The sequence below is a fragment of the Anomaloglossus baeobatrachus genome, chromosome 2 (assembly GCF_048569485.1).
Source record: "Anomaloglossus baeobatrachus isolate aAnoBae1 chromosome 2, aAnoBae1.hap1, whole genome shotgun sequence".
Classification (NCBI taxonomy): Eukaryota; Metazoa; Chordata; class Amphibia; order Anura; family Aromobatidae; genus Anomaloglossus; species Anomaloglossus baeobatrachus.
In genome coordinates this window covers 723070696-723088059 of record NC_134354.1, presented here as the reverse complement: position 1 = coordinate 723088059, position 17364 = coordinate 723070696, and the positions used below count along the sequence as shown (strand labels likewise).

General features: G+C 49.3%; 1 protein-coding gene across 1 annotated transcript in view; it reads right to left on the bottom strand.

Moving 5' to 3' along the window:
• The window catches only part of HSPH1 (heat shock protein family H (Hsp110) member 1), a 138345-nt gene that overhangs the window by 78682 nt on the left and 42299 nt on the right, over nt 1-17364 (bottom strand). The window contains exons 7-8 of the mRNA XM_075337357.1: nt 5689-5933; nt 704-932 (exon numbers count right to left, since the gene is read on the bottom strand). Of these exons, the coding sequence (XP_075193472.1) occupies nt 704-932; nt 5689-5933 (474 nt within the window). The remainder of the gene's footprint in view (nt 1-703; nt 933-5688; nt 5934-17364) is intronic.

The window sequence follows — 17364 nt, the reverse complement described above, 5'->3', positions numbered from 1 at the left end:
TTCAATTATTTAAATAGTTTGAAAAAAAAAAAAAAAAAAATTCTGCAACCAAAACACACACACACACACACACACACACACACACACACACACACACACACACACACACACCTAATCTGACATGGAGAGCAATGAGCTCACCTCAGGTCACAGCTGGGGTACCGTGGGAATCAACAGCTGTAACCTCAGGTGATCTCACTGACGTCACTGCTCTCACAGCTGCAGCTCAGTCAGTGTGATCCACGGCCGCAGTGATCATTCATGTTTTCTAATTCTAATGTGACTGCGCACAGTGACCTCAGGATGAACCTATGTCTCATATACAAAAAGTATATAATAATGGAAAGCATTGGGACCTTGGAAAAACTAGCATCAAAGGCAGGGATGTCATTCCAACCTTATTGCACTATAGTCACAAGGACAAAGGCATCTACATTTGTGAGGAGTCCCTGAGCAAAAACACAACACATGTAATAGAAATATATATACCGGTATATATATTTTGGCGAGTATAAGCAACATTCAGACATTATTGGAAGAAAGTGGGTATGGGTCTAATGTTTTTAATTTGAAGCCATGGGCCAAAAAAACCCCACAAAAAAAACAAAAACAAAACACAAACTGTTGTACAATTTAAAAGATTAAGTGATTTTTTGTTTCCCCCACCCCTGCTTCTATCGTTCTCCTTTATTAGTTACATTACCTGCAACGCACAGCCTCTTGCAACAGCTTCATCTGCATTTAAAGTGGTGCTGACATCCTTCCCGAAAAACTTAGCAATGTGCTCCTTCACGGCTGGCATACGGGTTGCGCCGCCAATGACTTCTACCGCACTGATATCCTCTACTCGAAGCTGAATCTGATCCATTAAAGAGTGCAAGGGGGCATCAATTCTCTGCAAAAGCTCCGCACATAAAGCTTCAAACTCTGACCTGCGAGATAACATAACATTCATTAGGTAACGTGAAGCAAAACGTCACACACTCTAGCAGGAAAACAAAGTGCACAACTAAGCAGGAGGTACAATAGAATTAGGAACTATATGGCATTCCCAGCTTGGTGCTGGTGGACCTCCAAACTCAATGTTAGTGGGGTGGGCGTAGTCCTGTTCACTTCACACATCAGGTGAGTGGCAGTGATGTCGCTCACATATTTACGAGGACAAGTATCATAGTATCATAGTTTTTAAGGTTGAAGGGAGACTCCAAGTCCATCTAGTTCAACCCGTAGCCTAACATGTTGATCCAGAGGAAGGCAAAAAAACCCCAATGTGGCAAACAAGTTCCAATGGGGAAAAAATTTCCTTCCTGACTCCACATCCGGCAATCAGACTAGTTCCCTGGATCAATACCCTGTCATAAACTCTAATATACATAACTGGTAATATAAAATTTTTCAAGAAAGGCATCCAGGCTCTGCTTAAATGTTAGTAGTGAATCACTCATTACAACATCATGCGGCAGAGAGTTCCATAGTCTCACTCCTCGTACAGTAAAGAATCCTCGTCTGTGATTATGATTAAACCTTCTTTCCTCAAGACGCAGCGGATGCCCCCGTGTTCCAGTCGCAGGCCTAGGTGTAAAAAGATCTTTGGAAAGGTCTCTGTACTGTCCCCTCATATATTTATACATTGTGATTAGATCCCCCCTAAGCCTTCGTTTTTCCAAACTAAATAACCCCAAGTTTAATAACCTGTCTTGGTATTGCAGCCCACCCATTCCTCTAATAATCTTGGTCGCTCTTCTCTGCACCCTCTCCAGTTCAGCTATGTCCTTCTTATATATCGGTGACCAGAATTGTACACAGTATTCTAAGTGCGGTCGCACTAGTGACTTGTACAGAGGTAGAACTATATTTTTTTCATGAACACTTATACCTCTTTTAATACATCCCATTATTTTATTAGCCCTGGCAGCAGTTGCCTGACACTGTCCACTAAAGTGAAGTGTACCATCCACCCATACACCCAAGTCTTTTTCTGTGTCTGTTTTACCCAGTGTTCTACAATCAAGTACATAATCATAAATGTTATTTCCTCTACCCAAGTGCATGACCTTACATTTATCTACATTAAACTTCAATTGCCACTTCTCAGCCCAATCCTCCAATTTACATAAATCTCCCTGTAATATAAAATTATCCTCCTCTGTATTGATTACCCTGCAGAGTTTAGTATCATCTGCAAATATTGAAATTCTACTCCGCATGCCACCAACAAGGTCATTTATAAATATGTTGAAAAGAAGCGGGCCCAATACTGACCCCTGTGGTACCCCACTATGAACTGAGACCCAGTCCGAGTACGCACCATTAATAACCACCCTTTGTTTCCTATCACTGAGCCAGTTTTTAACCCAGTTACACATATTTTCCCCTATCCCCATTATTCTCATTTTATGTACCAACCTTTTGTGTGGCACCGTATCAAAAGCTTTTGAAAAGTCCATATACACAACATCCACTGCATTTCCCTGGTCCAGGCTTGAACTTACCTCTTCATAGAAGCTGATCAAATTAGTTTGACAGGATCGATCCCTCATAAACCCATGTTGATACTCTGTCATAAGGTTATTTTTCTTGAGATACTCCAGTATAGCATCTCTCAAGAAACCCTCAAGGATTTTACCAACCGTAGAGGTTAAACTTACCGGCCTATAATTTCCCGGCTCAGTTTTTGTCCCCTTTTTGAATATTGGCACCACATTTGCTATGCGCCAGTCCTGCGGTACCGACCCTGTTATTAAGGAATCTGAGAAGATTAAAAGTAATGGTCTATCTATCACAGAACTCAATTCCTGTAGTACTCTGGGGTGTATGCCATCCGGGCCCGGAGATTTGTCAACCTTAGTGATTTCGAGGCGGCGGCGTACTTCCTGCTGGGTTAAGCAGGTAATATTCAAGGGTGAATTTATGGTATCACTGGTCAGGTCATCTGTCATGGCATTTTCTTGTATAAAAACCGTAGAAAAAAAAGTCATTCAGCAGGTTGGCTTTACCCTCATCCCCTTCCACCATTTCACCAAGACTATTTTTAAGGGGGCCAACACTATCGCTTTTCAGTTTTTTACTGTTTATGTAGTTAAAGAATATTTTAGGATTATTTTTACTTTCTCTCGCAATGAGTCTCTGTGTCTCAAACTTAGCTAACTTAATTTGCTTTTTACATATTTTATTTAATTTTCTATAATTATATAATGCCTCATCACTACCTACCCTCTTTAATTCTTTTAAGGCTTTCTGTTTTTCTTTTATTGCTTCCCTTACAGCTCTATTTAGCCATAGGGGTTTCCTCCTATTTCTAGCATGTTTGTTCCCATAGGGTATATTTTCTGCACAAGCCCTATTCAGGATGCTCATAAAAGTCTCCCATTTGCTTTGTGTATTTTTATTACTTAGTACATCATCCCAGTTTATTGCACTAAGATCATCTCTCAACCGTTTAAAATTTGCTTTCCTGAAGTTTAGTGTCCTTGTAGCCCCTCTACTAGACATCTTACTAAAGAATACATGAAAACTTATTATTTTGTGATCACTATTCCCCAAGTAACCCCCAACTTGTATATTTGATATGCGGTCTGGCCTATTGGTTAGTACAAGGTCTAGTAGTGCTCCCCCTCTTGTGGGGTCCTGTACCATTTGTGAAAGGTAATTATCTTTCATTGTTATCAAAAATCTATTTCCTTTGCTGGAACTGCAAGTTTCTGTTCCCCAATTTATATCAGGATAGTTAAAGTCCCCCATAATAATTACCTCGCCAAGACTCGCTGCTTTATCAATTTGCTTTATTTGGAGATTCTCTACCTCTTCCATAATATTCGGCGTCTTATAACACACCCCTATCAGTATTTTATTATTCATTCTCCCCCCCCTTATCTCCACCCATAGGGACTCTACATTCTCAGTACCCTCACATATGTTGTCACGCAGGATGGGTTTTAAGGATGATTTTACATATAGACACACACCTCCCCCTCTCTTATTTGTACGGTCATTCCTGAATAGGCTATAACCCTGTAAATTAACAGCCCAGTCATAGCTCTCATCCAGCCATGTCTCTGATATCCCCACTATATCATAATTTTCTTCCAACAATATTAATTCTAATTCCTCCACCTTATTTGTGAGGCTTCGGGCATTAGTGTACATGCACGTTACGTATGACTCTGTACCTGTATTCCTGCTTACTGTATTAACTGTCCTAACCCTTCCCCCCGTACCACCCCCAATTTCATTACTTGTGCCCTGGTCACTATCTGCACTACATTCCCCTTCTATAAAGTGAATACCCTCGCCCCCCATTCCTAGTTTAAACACTCCTCCAACCTTCTAGCCATTTTCTGCCCCAGCAGAGCTGCACCTTCCCCATTAAGATGCAGCCCATCCCTAGCATAGAATCTGTAGCCAATTGAAAAGTCGGCCCAATTCTCCAGGAACCCAAAACCCTCTTTCCTACACCAATTCCTGAGCCACCTGTTAACCTCCCTGATCTCTCTTTGCCTCTCTGGTGTGGCTCGTGGCACAGGAAGTATTTCCGAAAATACCACCTTTGAGGTCCATGCTTTAAGCTTACAACCTAATTCCCTGAAATCATCTTTAAGGACCTTCCACCTACCTCTAACTTTGTCATTTGTGCCAATGTGTACAATGACCGCTGGGTCCTCCCCAGCCCCTCCCAGTAATCTGTCAACCCGATCAGCGATGTGCCGAACTCGAGCGCCAGGAAGACAACACACTGTTCGGCGATCCCTCTCTTTGTGACAGATTGCCCTATCTGTCCCCCTAATAATTGAGTCCCCCACTACCAGTACCTGTCTTGCCTGCCCTGCACTCCTATTCCCCCCCTTACTGGAGCAGACACTCCTCTGGCGTTCAGAGGTCATGCCTTGCTGCAGCAATGCTACCCCTGTAATGACATCTCCCTCATCTGCCAAGTTTGCAAACCTATTGGGGTGTGTCAGTTCAGGACTAGCCTTCCTAGCACTTTTCCCTTTACCCCCCTTTCTAACTGTCACCCAGCTACCTACCTCACCGTCCTGCCGCTCCCTACTACGATCCTCCCCCACATCTGACCCAGCAAGCTGCTGCTCAGTGAGCAGCACACTCCTTTCCATATTGCTAATGCATCTCAGAGTTGCCAGCTGCTCATTTAGATCCAGTATCTGGGCTTCCAAATGTGCAACGTGCGCACATCTCGAACAACAGTATGCACCCTCGAACGGCTTTTCAAGGACTGCATACATGAGACAAGATGTACACTGGATCGCATTAGCAATAGTGGAGCACATTTTCTAATGGGGATAGCACTAAACAAATGTTAAGTAATTAAACAACTAAATACAAACAATTCTACTCACACTTACTTTTGCTCACACTTTGCTCACTCACGCTCACAATGAAGAAGACAGGCTAAAATTCGCGCGCCTAGCGGCGCGCGGTTTTCAGAAGTCTTCGTTCCGGCTGTAACGGCCAAAACCCGGTTCTCCTTGAGCTCGCGGTGACTTTTCACTTATCCCAGAAGGCATTGGGAATATGCAAATTATCCTCGCAAGACTCCTTCCCTGGCTTACATACATACATAAGTACATACGTGACAGGTGTGTATAGACTTGATATCATTAGTACCACTCCTTTACCAGTGCAGAAGTGAGTGGCGCCAGTCAACCCATTTAAAACTAAGAAAATGCTCACCTGTTCATCCGTCCTGACACGTCGAGATCATTCATGAAGCATTCAATATTCAGTGGAAGATCAGTGCTGTTGCTGCTCATGAGCTTCTTCAGCTTCTCGCATTCCTGAAAGAGGCGCAGAACAGCTCGGATTTTAGATTTCACATCCAACTTATATTTGGTTTTGAACTGGACACAGAAGTGTTCAACTAATTTTTCATCAAAATTTCTTCCTCCCAGATATGGATCAAAGGCCGTGCCCAAAACCTGTGGAAACAAAAAAAAAAAATGTGACCATATATTTAAATGGAGTTGTCCAGTCTAAGAAGAAAAGACAGCAGACTGCCGAAACGTAATAGCGTACACATTGTATACTGTCATGATTCCCACCCTATATTTTAAGTGTTGATGAACAATCAAGTGCCAACTACTTGCCCAGCTTCCCTCATTTCACACCAACAATTCGGCAGTCGCATTCACACACAGTGACCCAAAACTTTTCTGCAGAGATCAGACAACCCATATAAATGACATTTCTAGAAAAAACAGCCAGTACCGTACTTTTCGTTTTATAACAGACACTGGATTATAAGACGCAACCCAAATTTAGATGGGGGAGGAGGTGGGGGGGGTGTCTGTCTTATAATCCAGTGGTGTCATACTGGAGGCAGCAGTGGTGGAGTGGGGTCACAGGAGGCAGGAGCGATGGTGCTGGAGTGGGTGTCCCAGATGCTTGATATGGGCACTGTGAGGCAGAAGGAGCATCCAGAAATTGTCGTAAGAGCACTTGGTTCAATGACAAGTCAAGATCTCATCTATGCACACGCCACCTCTGGGCGCTATTTTGCTTAAGTCAACTGCAGGGAGATCAATGGGCTGGAGGCGGTGCATGCGCAGATGAGATCTTGAGCCAAGAACACCATCTGCACACACGCCGACTCCAAGTGGCATTATTTGAAGCCGCACCACCAACATTTTCAGAATGGCGTCCCCTGCCTCACATCCCACATCTCCTGAGACGCTCTTCTCCACCTTCCCCGGTAAGCTACATTCGGATTATAAGACGCACCCCTCATTTTCCCCCTACATTTTTAGGAGGAAAAGTGCGTCTTATAATCTGAAAAGAAGGGAATTTTGTTACTTACCGTAAATTCCTTTTCTTCTAGCTCTTATTGGGAGACCCAGACGATTGGGGTATAGCTACTGCCCTCTGGAGGCCACACAAAGCACTACATCAAAAGTGCAAGGCCCCTCCCCCTCTGGCTATACCCCCCCCGTGGTATCACGGGTTCTCCAGTTTTAGTGCCAAAGCAAGAAGGAGGAAGCCAATAACTGGTTTAAACAAATTAACTCCGAATAACATCGGAGAACTGAAAAACCGTTCAACATGAACAACATGTGTACCCGCAAACAACAAAAAAACATCCCGAAGGACAACAGGGCGGGTGCTGGGTCTCCCAATAAGAGCTAGAAGAAAAGGAATTTACGGTAAGTAACAAAATTCCCTTCTTCTTCAGCGCTCTATTGGGAGACCCAGACGATTGGGACGTCCAAAAGCTGTCCCTGGGTGGGTAAAGAAATACCTCATGTTAGAGCTGCAAAACAGCCCTCCCCTACGGGGGTGTCACTGCCGCCTGCAGGACTCTTCTACCTAAGCTGGCATCCGCCGAAGCATAGGTATGCACCTGATAATGCTTGGTGAAAGTGTGCAGACTGGACCAGGTAGCTGCCTGGCACACCTGTTGAGCCGAAGCCTGGTGACGTAATGCCCAGGACGCACCCACGGCTCTGGTTGAGTGGGCTTTAAGCCCTGAAGGAACCGGAAGCCCCGCAGAACGGTAGGCCTCTAGAATTGGTTCTTTGATCCATCGAGCCAGGGTGGCTTTAGAAGCCTGCAACCCCTTGCGCGGACCAGCGACAAGGACAAAAAAGTGCATCGGCCCGGCGCATGGGCGCCGTGCGGGAAATGTAGATTCTGAGTGCTCTCACCAAATCTAGCAAACGTAAATCATTCTCATACCGGTGAACCGGATGAGTGCAAAAAGACGGTAAGGAGATATCCTGATTAAGATGAAACGAGGATACGACCTTAGGGAGAAACTCCGGAATGGGGCGCAGCACAACCTTGTCCTGGTGGAACACCAGGAAGGGAGCCTTGGATGACAGAGCTGCCAGCTCAGACACTCGCCGAAGCGATGTGATCGCAACGAGAAACGCCACCTTCTGTGACAGGCGAGAAAAAGAAACTTCCTTCAGAGTCTCGAAAGGCGGCTTCTGGAGAGCAACTAGAACCCTGTTCAGATCCCATGGATCTAACGGCCGCTTGTACGGGGGTACGATATGACAAACCCCCTGCGGGAACGTGCACACCTTAGAAAGACGTGCTAGCCGCTTCTGAAAAAAAAACACGGATAGTGCTGAGACTTGCCCTTTGAGGGAGTCGAGCGACGAGCCCTTTTCTGACTCCTATTGTAGGAAGGAAAGAAAAGTAGGCAATGCAAATGGCCAGGGAGACACTCCCTGAGTAGAGCACCAGAATAAGAAAATCTTCCACGTTCTGTGGTATATCTTAGCAGACGTGGGCTTCCTAGCCAGTCTCATGGTGGCAACGACCCCTTGGGATAATCCTGAAGACGCTAGGATCCAGGACACAAAAGCCACCCAGTCAGGTTCAGGGCCGCAGAAGTCCGATGGAGAAAACGGCCCTTGGGACAGTAAGTCTGGTCGGTCTGGTAGTGACCACGGTCGGCCGACCGTGAGATGCCACAGATCCGGGTACCACGATCTCCTCGGCCAGTCTGGTGCGACGAGTATGACTCGGCTGCAATCGGATCTGATTTTGCGCAGTACTCTGGGCAAGAGTGCCAGAGGTGGAAACACATATGTGAGCCGGAACTGCGACCAATCTTGCACTAAGGCGTCTGCCGCCAGAGCTCTGTGATCGCGCGATCGTGCCATAAATGCCGGGACCTTGTTGGTGTGCCGAGACGCCATTAAGTCGACGTCCGGCACCCCCCAGCGGCAACAGATTTCCTGAAACACGTCCGAGTGAAGGGACCATTCCCCCGCGTCCATACCCTGGCGACTGAGGAAGTCTGCTTCCCAGTTTTCTACGCCCGGGATGTGAACTGCGGATATGGTGGATGCTGTGTCCTCCACCCACATGAGGATTCGCCGGACTTCCTGGAAGGCTTGCTGACTGCGCGCCCCTTCTTGGTGGTTGATGTATGCCACCGCTGTGGAGATGTCCGACTGGATTCGGATCTGCTCTCTTTCTAGCCACTTCTGGAAGGCTAATAGGGTAAGATACCCTGCCCCGATTTGAACATCGATCTGAAGGGTGGACTCCTGCTGAGTCCACGTCCCCTGAGCCATGTGGCGGAGACAAACTGCTCCCCACCCTGACAGACTCGTATCTGTCGTGACCAGTGCCCAGGATGGGGGCTATGGCCACTATAGCAGAGAGTCCTCGGCCGTCTGGGAAAGGGAGACTTCCCTGTCCAGGGAGGTTGACTGCCCGTCCCATTGGCGGAGAATGTCCCATTGCCGTTGGCGCAGATGAAACTGCGCAAAGAGAACTGCCTCGATGGCTGCCACCATCTTCGCCTTAAGGGGTGCGACTGGCCTTGAAGGAGAGACTGCACCTCTGTCTGCAGTGAACGCTGCTTGTTCAGCGGAAGCTTCACTATTGCTGATAGAGTATGAAACTCCATGCCGAGATACGTTAGTGATTGAGTCGGAGACAGATTTGACCTTGCCAAATTGATGATCCACCCGAAAGTCTGGAGAGTCTCCAGCGTAACATTCAGGCTGCATTGGCATGCCTCGAGGGAGGGTGCTTTGACGAGTAGATCGTCCAAGTATGGGATCACCGGGTGTCCCTGAAAGTGCAAGACTGCTACCACTGCTGCCAGGACCTTGGTGAACACCCGTGGGGCTGTCGCCAGACTGAATGGCAGAGCTACGAACTGAAGATGTTCGTCTCCTATCACAAAACGTAGAAAACGTTGGTGCTCCGTAGCAATTGGCACGTGGAGATAGGCATCTTTGATGTCTGTTGAGGCAAGGAAGTCTCCTCGAGACATTGAGGTAATGACGGATCGGAGGGATCCCATCCGGAACCGCCTGGAGTTCGCATGCTCGTTGAGCAGTGTCAGGACCAGAACGGGACGGAAGGAACCGTCCTTTTTTGGAGCCACAAAGAGATTGGAGTACAAACCCTCGCCCTCGTTCCTGAGGGGGGACAGGGATCACCACTCCTTCTGCTCTTAGAGCATCCACCGCCTGCAGCAGGGAAATGGAGTCGGAGGACGAGATTAGAACACTGTCCTGTGCACGTGAGCACAATGTTCGCCACCCACCGGTCTGTGACCTGTGGCAGCTAAATGTCGCCAAAGGCGGGGGGTTCTGCCATCAACCGCGGATGCGGAGAGAGAGAGAGAACTGAGAGTCCTGAGGAGACCGCCTTGTAGCGGTTCCTCCGACTGCCTTCCTTGGGCGTGATTGAGCCCGGCCGGAATCTGAGCCCGTCTGAGGTTTAGTAGCCCTTTTGCCCGAGGACAATTGGGACCTACCGGAGCTTGGGAAGGACCGAAACCTCGACTGTACTTTTAGGACAGTATTAACAGGGTAAGTCGCAGTGCAGACATTGCGGGTTACGGACGCCTCTGCGGTACAGATGTCCCTGTGCTCAAGGCCAGCTGCGCAAGAACAGCTGAAAAGGTTATGTTGCCTATACGGCTGTGGATGCCGGAGCAACCGACACGCCGATAGCTTCCTAGACAGATTTCAACCAGAGTCCATCTGTCTGTGACTGGCGTCTTTAAGTGAAGCCCCATCTCCAGTGCAACTATGTCTCTAGACGCAAGCCTGGAGATTGGAGAATCCACCTTTGGACCCTGGGTCCAGCACTGACCGCGTCAGGGGAAAAGGGATAACGTGTATCCTAAAAACGTTTGGAGAAGACGCTTATCTGGTAAGCGTGGTGTTCCTGGACTGCTTCTCTGAAGTCAGCGTGGCCAGAAAAATACTCAACATCTGTGTGAGATACTGAAAAGGGACTTCTCCTGTTCGTCTCCTATCTCCACTGGGGGAGCTGAGGGAGAAAGATCCAACCTTCCATTGATGGACGGTATAGGATCATTCCGTATGGCGTTACCACCCGGTGTATCCGGATCGATAGCTATGTCAGAATCAAAGCTCTGAAGAGCTGCCTTTTGGTCCAGTAGATTGCCCATGGCCTGTCTGGACTGCAAGTCTCTATATTATGACTACTCCGTCCCTGTCCATGGACAGGGTTGACAGGTGGTTTCTTTGGCCACAACTAGTAGAGACCCAGGCAGACGAAGTGCTAGAGACCCCGGCACGTGCTACGGGGGAGCATGCACACAATGGGACGGTGTCATGAACAGCCTCCCATGTAGTAAAAACAGCACTGAAAATCTGTGTAGCTGTTTTGCCGCTGCCGACTAGCTATCTAGAATTATATAGCCAAGATTGGTGACCGTACAGTGCAATGTATAGCATACAGGCATAAAGTACAAATGACCACTGCAGCACAAGCAATACAAGCAGCATAGAAGCCTGTGCCCTGGCACCCCTGCTCCTATGCTGCTGTATACTAGTCATCTAGGGGAATATAGCCAAGAGTGACCCTACAGTGCAATGTATAGCATACAAGCACAAGTACAAATGAACACTGCAGCACATGCAATACAAGCAGCATAGAAGCCTGTGCCCTGGCACCCCAGCTCTTCTGCTGCTGTAGACAAGTCATCCAGGGGAATATAGCCCAGAAGAGTGACCATACAGTGCAATGTATAGCATACAAGCACAAGTACAAATGCACACTGCAGCCCATGCAATACAAGCAGCATAGAAAAAAACCTGTGCCCCAGCACCCTTGGTTTTCTGCTGCTGTAGTCTAGCCATTCCAGGAGAATATAGCTAAGACTAGCGACTGTACAGTGCAATGTATAACACATAAACACAAATGAACACCTCAGTCGTGCAATACAAGCAGCCTAGAAAGCCTGTGCCTTAGCACACCTGCTTTCCTGCTGCTAATGTGTCGCTTCCCAAGCGGGCATATAGCGACCTGTGCAGTTAAAAACAACACATGTATACACTGCAGTTATCTGTGGTCAGCACTATGTGTGCCGCTTACCGCCCGCCTATAAGCGGGTGTATGATCGCCACCGTCCTGCCTGGTTGCCGAAATCCGAGCTCGGACTTCAGTAATGGCTGCCGGCTTCTTCCCCAGCTCATGTGAGGAGGGGCGGGCCGTGGGCGTGCCCCCAAGGCAGAGCGGGAATCCGGCGTCCGACAGTGTGCAGTGAGAGGGCTGGAGCATGTAAAAAGGCTCCAGCCCTCGGCGCTGCTGATTGCTCAGCGCCTGTCCCCTTCCCTGAGTGACAGGGAGGGGGCGGGAACGAAGCGGCACTAGGCCGCAGAAGCCGGGGACTGGATTTATAAGCGCCGCCGCCGTAAAAGCGCGGTCGGCGCCCAGTCCCCGGCAAACTACAAGTCCCAGCCGCGCCGCCGCTCCCGGAGCGTCCGGCGCGGTAGTTCCCAAAACACAAAGTCACTCAGCAAAGCTGCAGTGACTGTAACCCATTACTGTCCCCGGCGCACTAGCACACCCAGCAAGTCTGGAGTGTGCTGTGCCTGTGTGTACGGGGACACAGAGTACCTGTAATGGTGCAGGGCCATGTCCCTGAACGGTACTCCAGCTCCGAATCCAGCAGGTTCAAATGGGTCTGTGGATGGAGCCCGGCGTCAGAGCTTTGAGGCCGGCAGGATCCCACTTCCACAGAGCCCCTCAGGGGGATGTGGAAGGAAAACAGCATGTCAGGCTCCAGCCCTGTACCAGCAATAGGTACCTCAACCTTACAACACCATCCAGGGGTGAGAAGGGAGCATGCTGGGGACACTATATGTGTCCTCTTTTCTTCCATCCGAAATAGTCAGCAGCTACTGCTGACTAAAATCTGTGGAGCTATGCGTGGATGTCTGACCTCCTTCGCACACAAAGCTAAAACTGGAGAACCCGTGATACCACGGGGGGGGTATAGCCAGAGGGGGAGGGGCCTTGCACTTTTGATGTAGTGCTTTGTGTGGCCTCCAGAGGGCAGTAGCTATACCCCAATCGTCTGGGTCTCCCAATAGAGCGCTGAAGAAATACGGTATATAGAAACATGGTAAAAGTTAAAGAAAAGCGGCATGTAATTACAATAATTGACTCCAATATCAACAATCGGGAAGTGGCAAATTACATTCCCCTTGTATATTCTTAAATGGCCCTTTAAGATTGACAACATTTGAAGCAGCAAAACTTATTACAGTTTCTGAAAATGAGAAAATTCTCATTTCTCTGACGCCTCATTGGGAGACAAAGGACCATGGGTGTTATGCTGCTTATCCATAGGAGGACACTAAGTAGATACAAAGATGTTAGCTCCTCCCCTGCAGTATACACCCCCTGGCCCAGCCAGGCTACTTCAGTTTTAGCTTAGTGTCTATAGGAGGCACATCTCTGCAGACTACTGCAGCAAGAATTTTTTGTTTTTAGAGGGCGACGGTTTCCTTCGGGGACCGATTTCACAGGTGGGAACGCGGATTGTCGCCTCCCTGTACTCCCTCCTGCGACGCTAAATCCTGGGCTGTTACTCACTGGACGACGGTTCTCACAGGCAACGATTTTTCAGAGCCCAGAACAGATGAAAACTTCCTCAGTCCCTCTTGCAAGCTCTGAGTTGATATAAGCTCTGTAACTGGGGGCTTAAGAAAGGAGAGGCAGCATCACAGCAGGCGTCAGAATCTCCACACTGGCTCCCTGACAGGAATTGGAGCAAAAGGTCAGATCCTCCCTGACTGTATTCACATGGGCTGATTGCAGACTCCTGCATAGCATTCCACCTGTGGCGGGGAAGAAGGAGAGAGCTCCCAGGACTCAGTGCACCCGCAGCTGCGGTACACTTAGAGTTTTTTCTGTCCACCATTGTTGTGTAGGGCTGGAGGGGGGAAAGGGGAGTCCCTTCCCACCATTTTTTTGGTTTATTATATTTTCTCATGCCTTCTTGTCGGAGCTAAGCCCCACCCCCTCCGACCCTCGATAAGCCACGCCCCCTCACGAAAGCGCGCATAAAACTCTCCTCACACAGGAGATCTGCAGAACATTGCTCCCTCTTGTTGTGATCAGAGCCTGTGGGCATCTCTCAGAGCTGCCTTCCTCTTTCCCACAGGAACTGGGACACAGGAGCAGGGTGAGGGGCCATCAGGGTTCTGGGTGAGTTATATCCTCACCTGCACATTAGCTCTGCAGAGCATTGCTCCCTCATTACAATAAGAGTTTGTGGCTCATCAGCCAGGGGCTGCAGTCACATGTTTTATGCCCTGCACGACTACAGCAACAACTATAAGACTTTTAATGTATCCTGCCATGCTGAGCCACTAGGGGATGATAGCACCTCTTCCTTCTGTGAGTCCGGTGCCCCTGTAACCGCCCCCCCGTCACCACCGCAGCAACCGCTGCCAGCCCAGAGCCTATGGCTCCCAGTCCCCCGGAATGGGCACAGTTCCCAGAACCTGGTGCTGGCTATGCAACATCGTCCTCACACCCCTCGGGGCCCCTGGACAGAAGGCAGCCTGATGACACCTCTATAGGAGGGTCTTTCTGATAAGAATCAGCCCTCTGCTTCACCGGTTGCAGATCAGAAAAAGGGCATGACCCCCATGGTTCTCCCTCCAGGGTACACAGATGGGGTTCTCCCACATGTTCCGCGGTCTCTGAGGAGCCAGAGGAAGGGGAATGATGTTTGTACCGGGATGATTCCTTGGTTTCAACCTCCCCGAGCGATCAAGCTGCGATGGACTCCCTTATTGCAGCAATAAACCAAACTCTGCATGTGGAAGATCTCCCATCCACTACTACTGACCCTGCGATCTCCTTTAAAAGGGTGAAGAAACCTCAAAAAAAAAAAAAAAAGTTTTTTGACGCTGCTTCGGTATCTGTAAACTCATGGAGTCCCGGTACCCCTTTGGCTTAGCTGTCTCTAAGGGCTGGGCCTATCCGGCCTCAGTGGACCCTCATCCGGCTTCCCGCCTGCCTGAAGGACCCTCCTGTCTTTTACAGACAGACAAGTGGAGCAGCTCGATCGCTCCGCCTTGAGGCTGCGGGTCCCTCTCCCCTTCCGTGTGGGTCGCACAGGCACCAGGACTACCAGTTTCCCCTCAGACCCTCACAGATGTAACAGTTCACATTGCTGCGGCGGCAGAGTACCTCATGCAGGCCTCCCTCGACGCTGCTACCTGCGCAGTTATTGCCGCCTCAAATACCATAGCCATCCGTAAGGCCATCTGGTTCCGATAATGGAGAGCGGACTCTGTCTCTAAGAAGCCTCTCACAGTACTCCTTTCCAGACCGATGGTTTGCCGATCGTCTGGACAGGTTCTTTATTTCTGACGCCACGGGAGGAAAAGAGTACCTCCCTCCCCCAACTCTAGCCCACCATGTTTTTTACTAGACATGTAGGGCCCGACCATCTCAGCCCTCCCCGAGTCCACCTCGTCCTGGCAGTCTAGACAAAGACCGAGGAGTCTTGTCCTCCTCCATCTGGGCCGCCGCCTCAGACCACAAATGGGTGCGATACCTTGTGTCTTCCAGTTACCACATTGAATTTCAGACCCTATCCCCTGGTCAGTCTTTTCTCTCAAACCTCCCCCCCAAAGGCTCCAAAACACTGCGAGGCCTTCTCCTCAGCAATCCACTCCCTCCAAACGGCGGGGGCGATGGTACCTGTTCCAGACGGCGAGAGGTTCAAGGCCTTCTATTCCAACCTCTTGTGGTCCCCAAAAAAGGACGGGTCAGTTCGACCCATCCTGGACCTCTAACACCTGAGTAAACATGTGCACGTAAGGAGATTCAGAATGGAATTCATAGGGTCCATTATTACCTTTATGGTCGAAAGAGAATTCCTTGCCTCCCTAGCTATCAGGGACGCGTACCTGCACATACCCATCGCTCCAGCTCACCAAAAGTTCCTCCGCTTTGCTGTTCAGGACTTCTTTTTTTTTTTCATTTGTGGCCCTACCCTCGGCTCTGCCACAGTACCAAGGGTCTTAACAAAGGTCATGGCGGCCACCATGAGTGCCCTTCACGCCAGGAGAGTGGCTGTTCTGCCTTGCTTGGATGACCTCCTCACCAAGGGCTCAACCAGCGTGCAGATCTCTGTGGGCATCCTATCCCGCTTAGGGCGGCTTCTGACTCCAGTCAAATCATCCCCGGTCCCGTCAAAATCCGTCACCTCCCTGGGAATGTCCCTGGACACCCTTCGGGGCTTGATATTTCTCCCTCAAGACAAGGCGACCGCTCTACAACAAGCAGTACACTGCCCTCTACGTACTCCTCTCACTCCATACGATTCAGTATGAGAGTGCTAGGTAGAATAGCGGCAGCTATAAAGGCAGTGCTGCTCGCTTAGCCACACCACTGCAGCTTGCGCTTCTAGCTGCCTGGGACAAGAGCCCCTTTTTCCTTGGACGAACTTTTCACCTGACACCTTCAGTCAGATATGCGCTTTGCTGGTGGCTTCAGTCCTCTTCCATATCGAGAAGGAGTTTTTCTCCCCCAAGTGGACTGGCTACTCCTGACCACGGACACCAGCCTCTTAGTCTGGGGAGCAGCATACTCGCTCCACACTGCTTCGGGACGTTGGACACCCCGGGAGTCTTCCCTTCCCAGAAATCATCCTGAAAATCAGCGTGATCTTATCGCGCTCCGGTCATTCCCCCCTTCTGCTAGCAGGTCGTTTGATTCGGGTCCAATTGGATAATGTAACAGCTGTGGCCTATGTCAATCGGCAAGGAGGTACCAGCAGCAAGACAGCTTATCTCGAGGTCCTCAGGATCCTCACCTGGGCCGAATCGACGGGGGTCTGTGTTTTCAGCGTTACACATACCGGGAGTAGAGAACTGGGCAGCGGACCTTCTAAATCGCCAAGGCCTGGCCGCTGGAGAGTGGTTTCTCCACCCAAAAGTGTTCCCACACATCTGCACTCGCTGGGGTACACCAGACGTGGATCTAATGGCCTCAAGGTTGAACGCAAAGGTACCAGATTTCTTAGCCAGGTCACGTGATCCACAGTCCATTGGTGCGGATGCTCCAGTCTCCTGAAGTAGTTTCTGTCTACCTTACATGTTTTTCGCCTCTGCCCCTGCTGCCGCGAATAATCAGGAAGATCAAGGCAGAAGGAGTCCCGGTGATACTAATAGCACCGGACTAGCCCAGGTGCACCTGGTATGCTGAATTAGTACAATTGCTCATGGCGCCTCGTAAGCATCCCAGACCTGCTGACCCAAGGGCCCATTTTCCCATCAGAACGCCAGAGCCCTGAAGCTGATGGCCTGGCCATTGAGACCTGGACTTTAACAAGAGCGAGATTCTCTCCCGCGGTCATCTCCACCATGTACAGTGCCCAAAAGCCGGCCTTCATCCCGTATTTACCACCATACGTGGAAAACTTTCCTTTCCCAGTGCAGGGAATCTAATGTCCAACCTATGCCTCTGGCGATCCCCAGAATTCTTGATTTTTTTTTTTGCAGTCAGGTTGCAAAAGGGGTTGGCCCTCAGCTCCCTTAAGGGGTAGATTTCATCTCTCTCAATATTCTATCAATACCGCCTAGCTTGCAATCCGCAAGT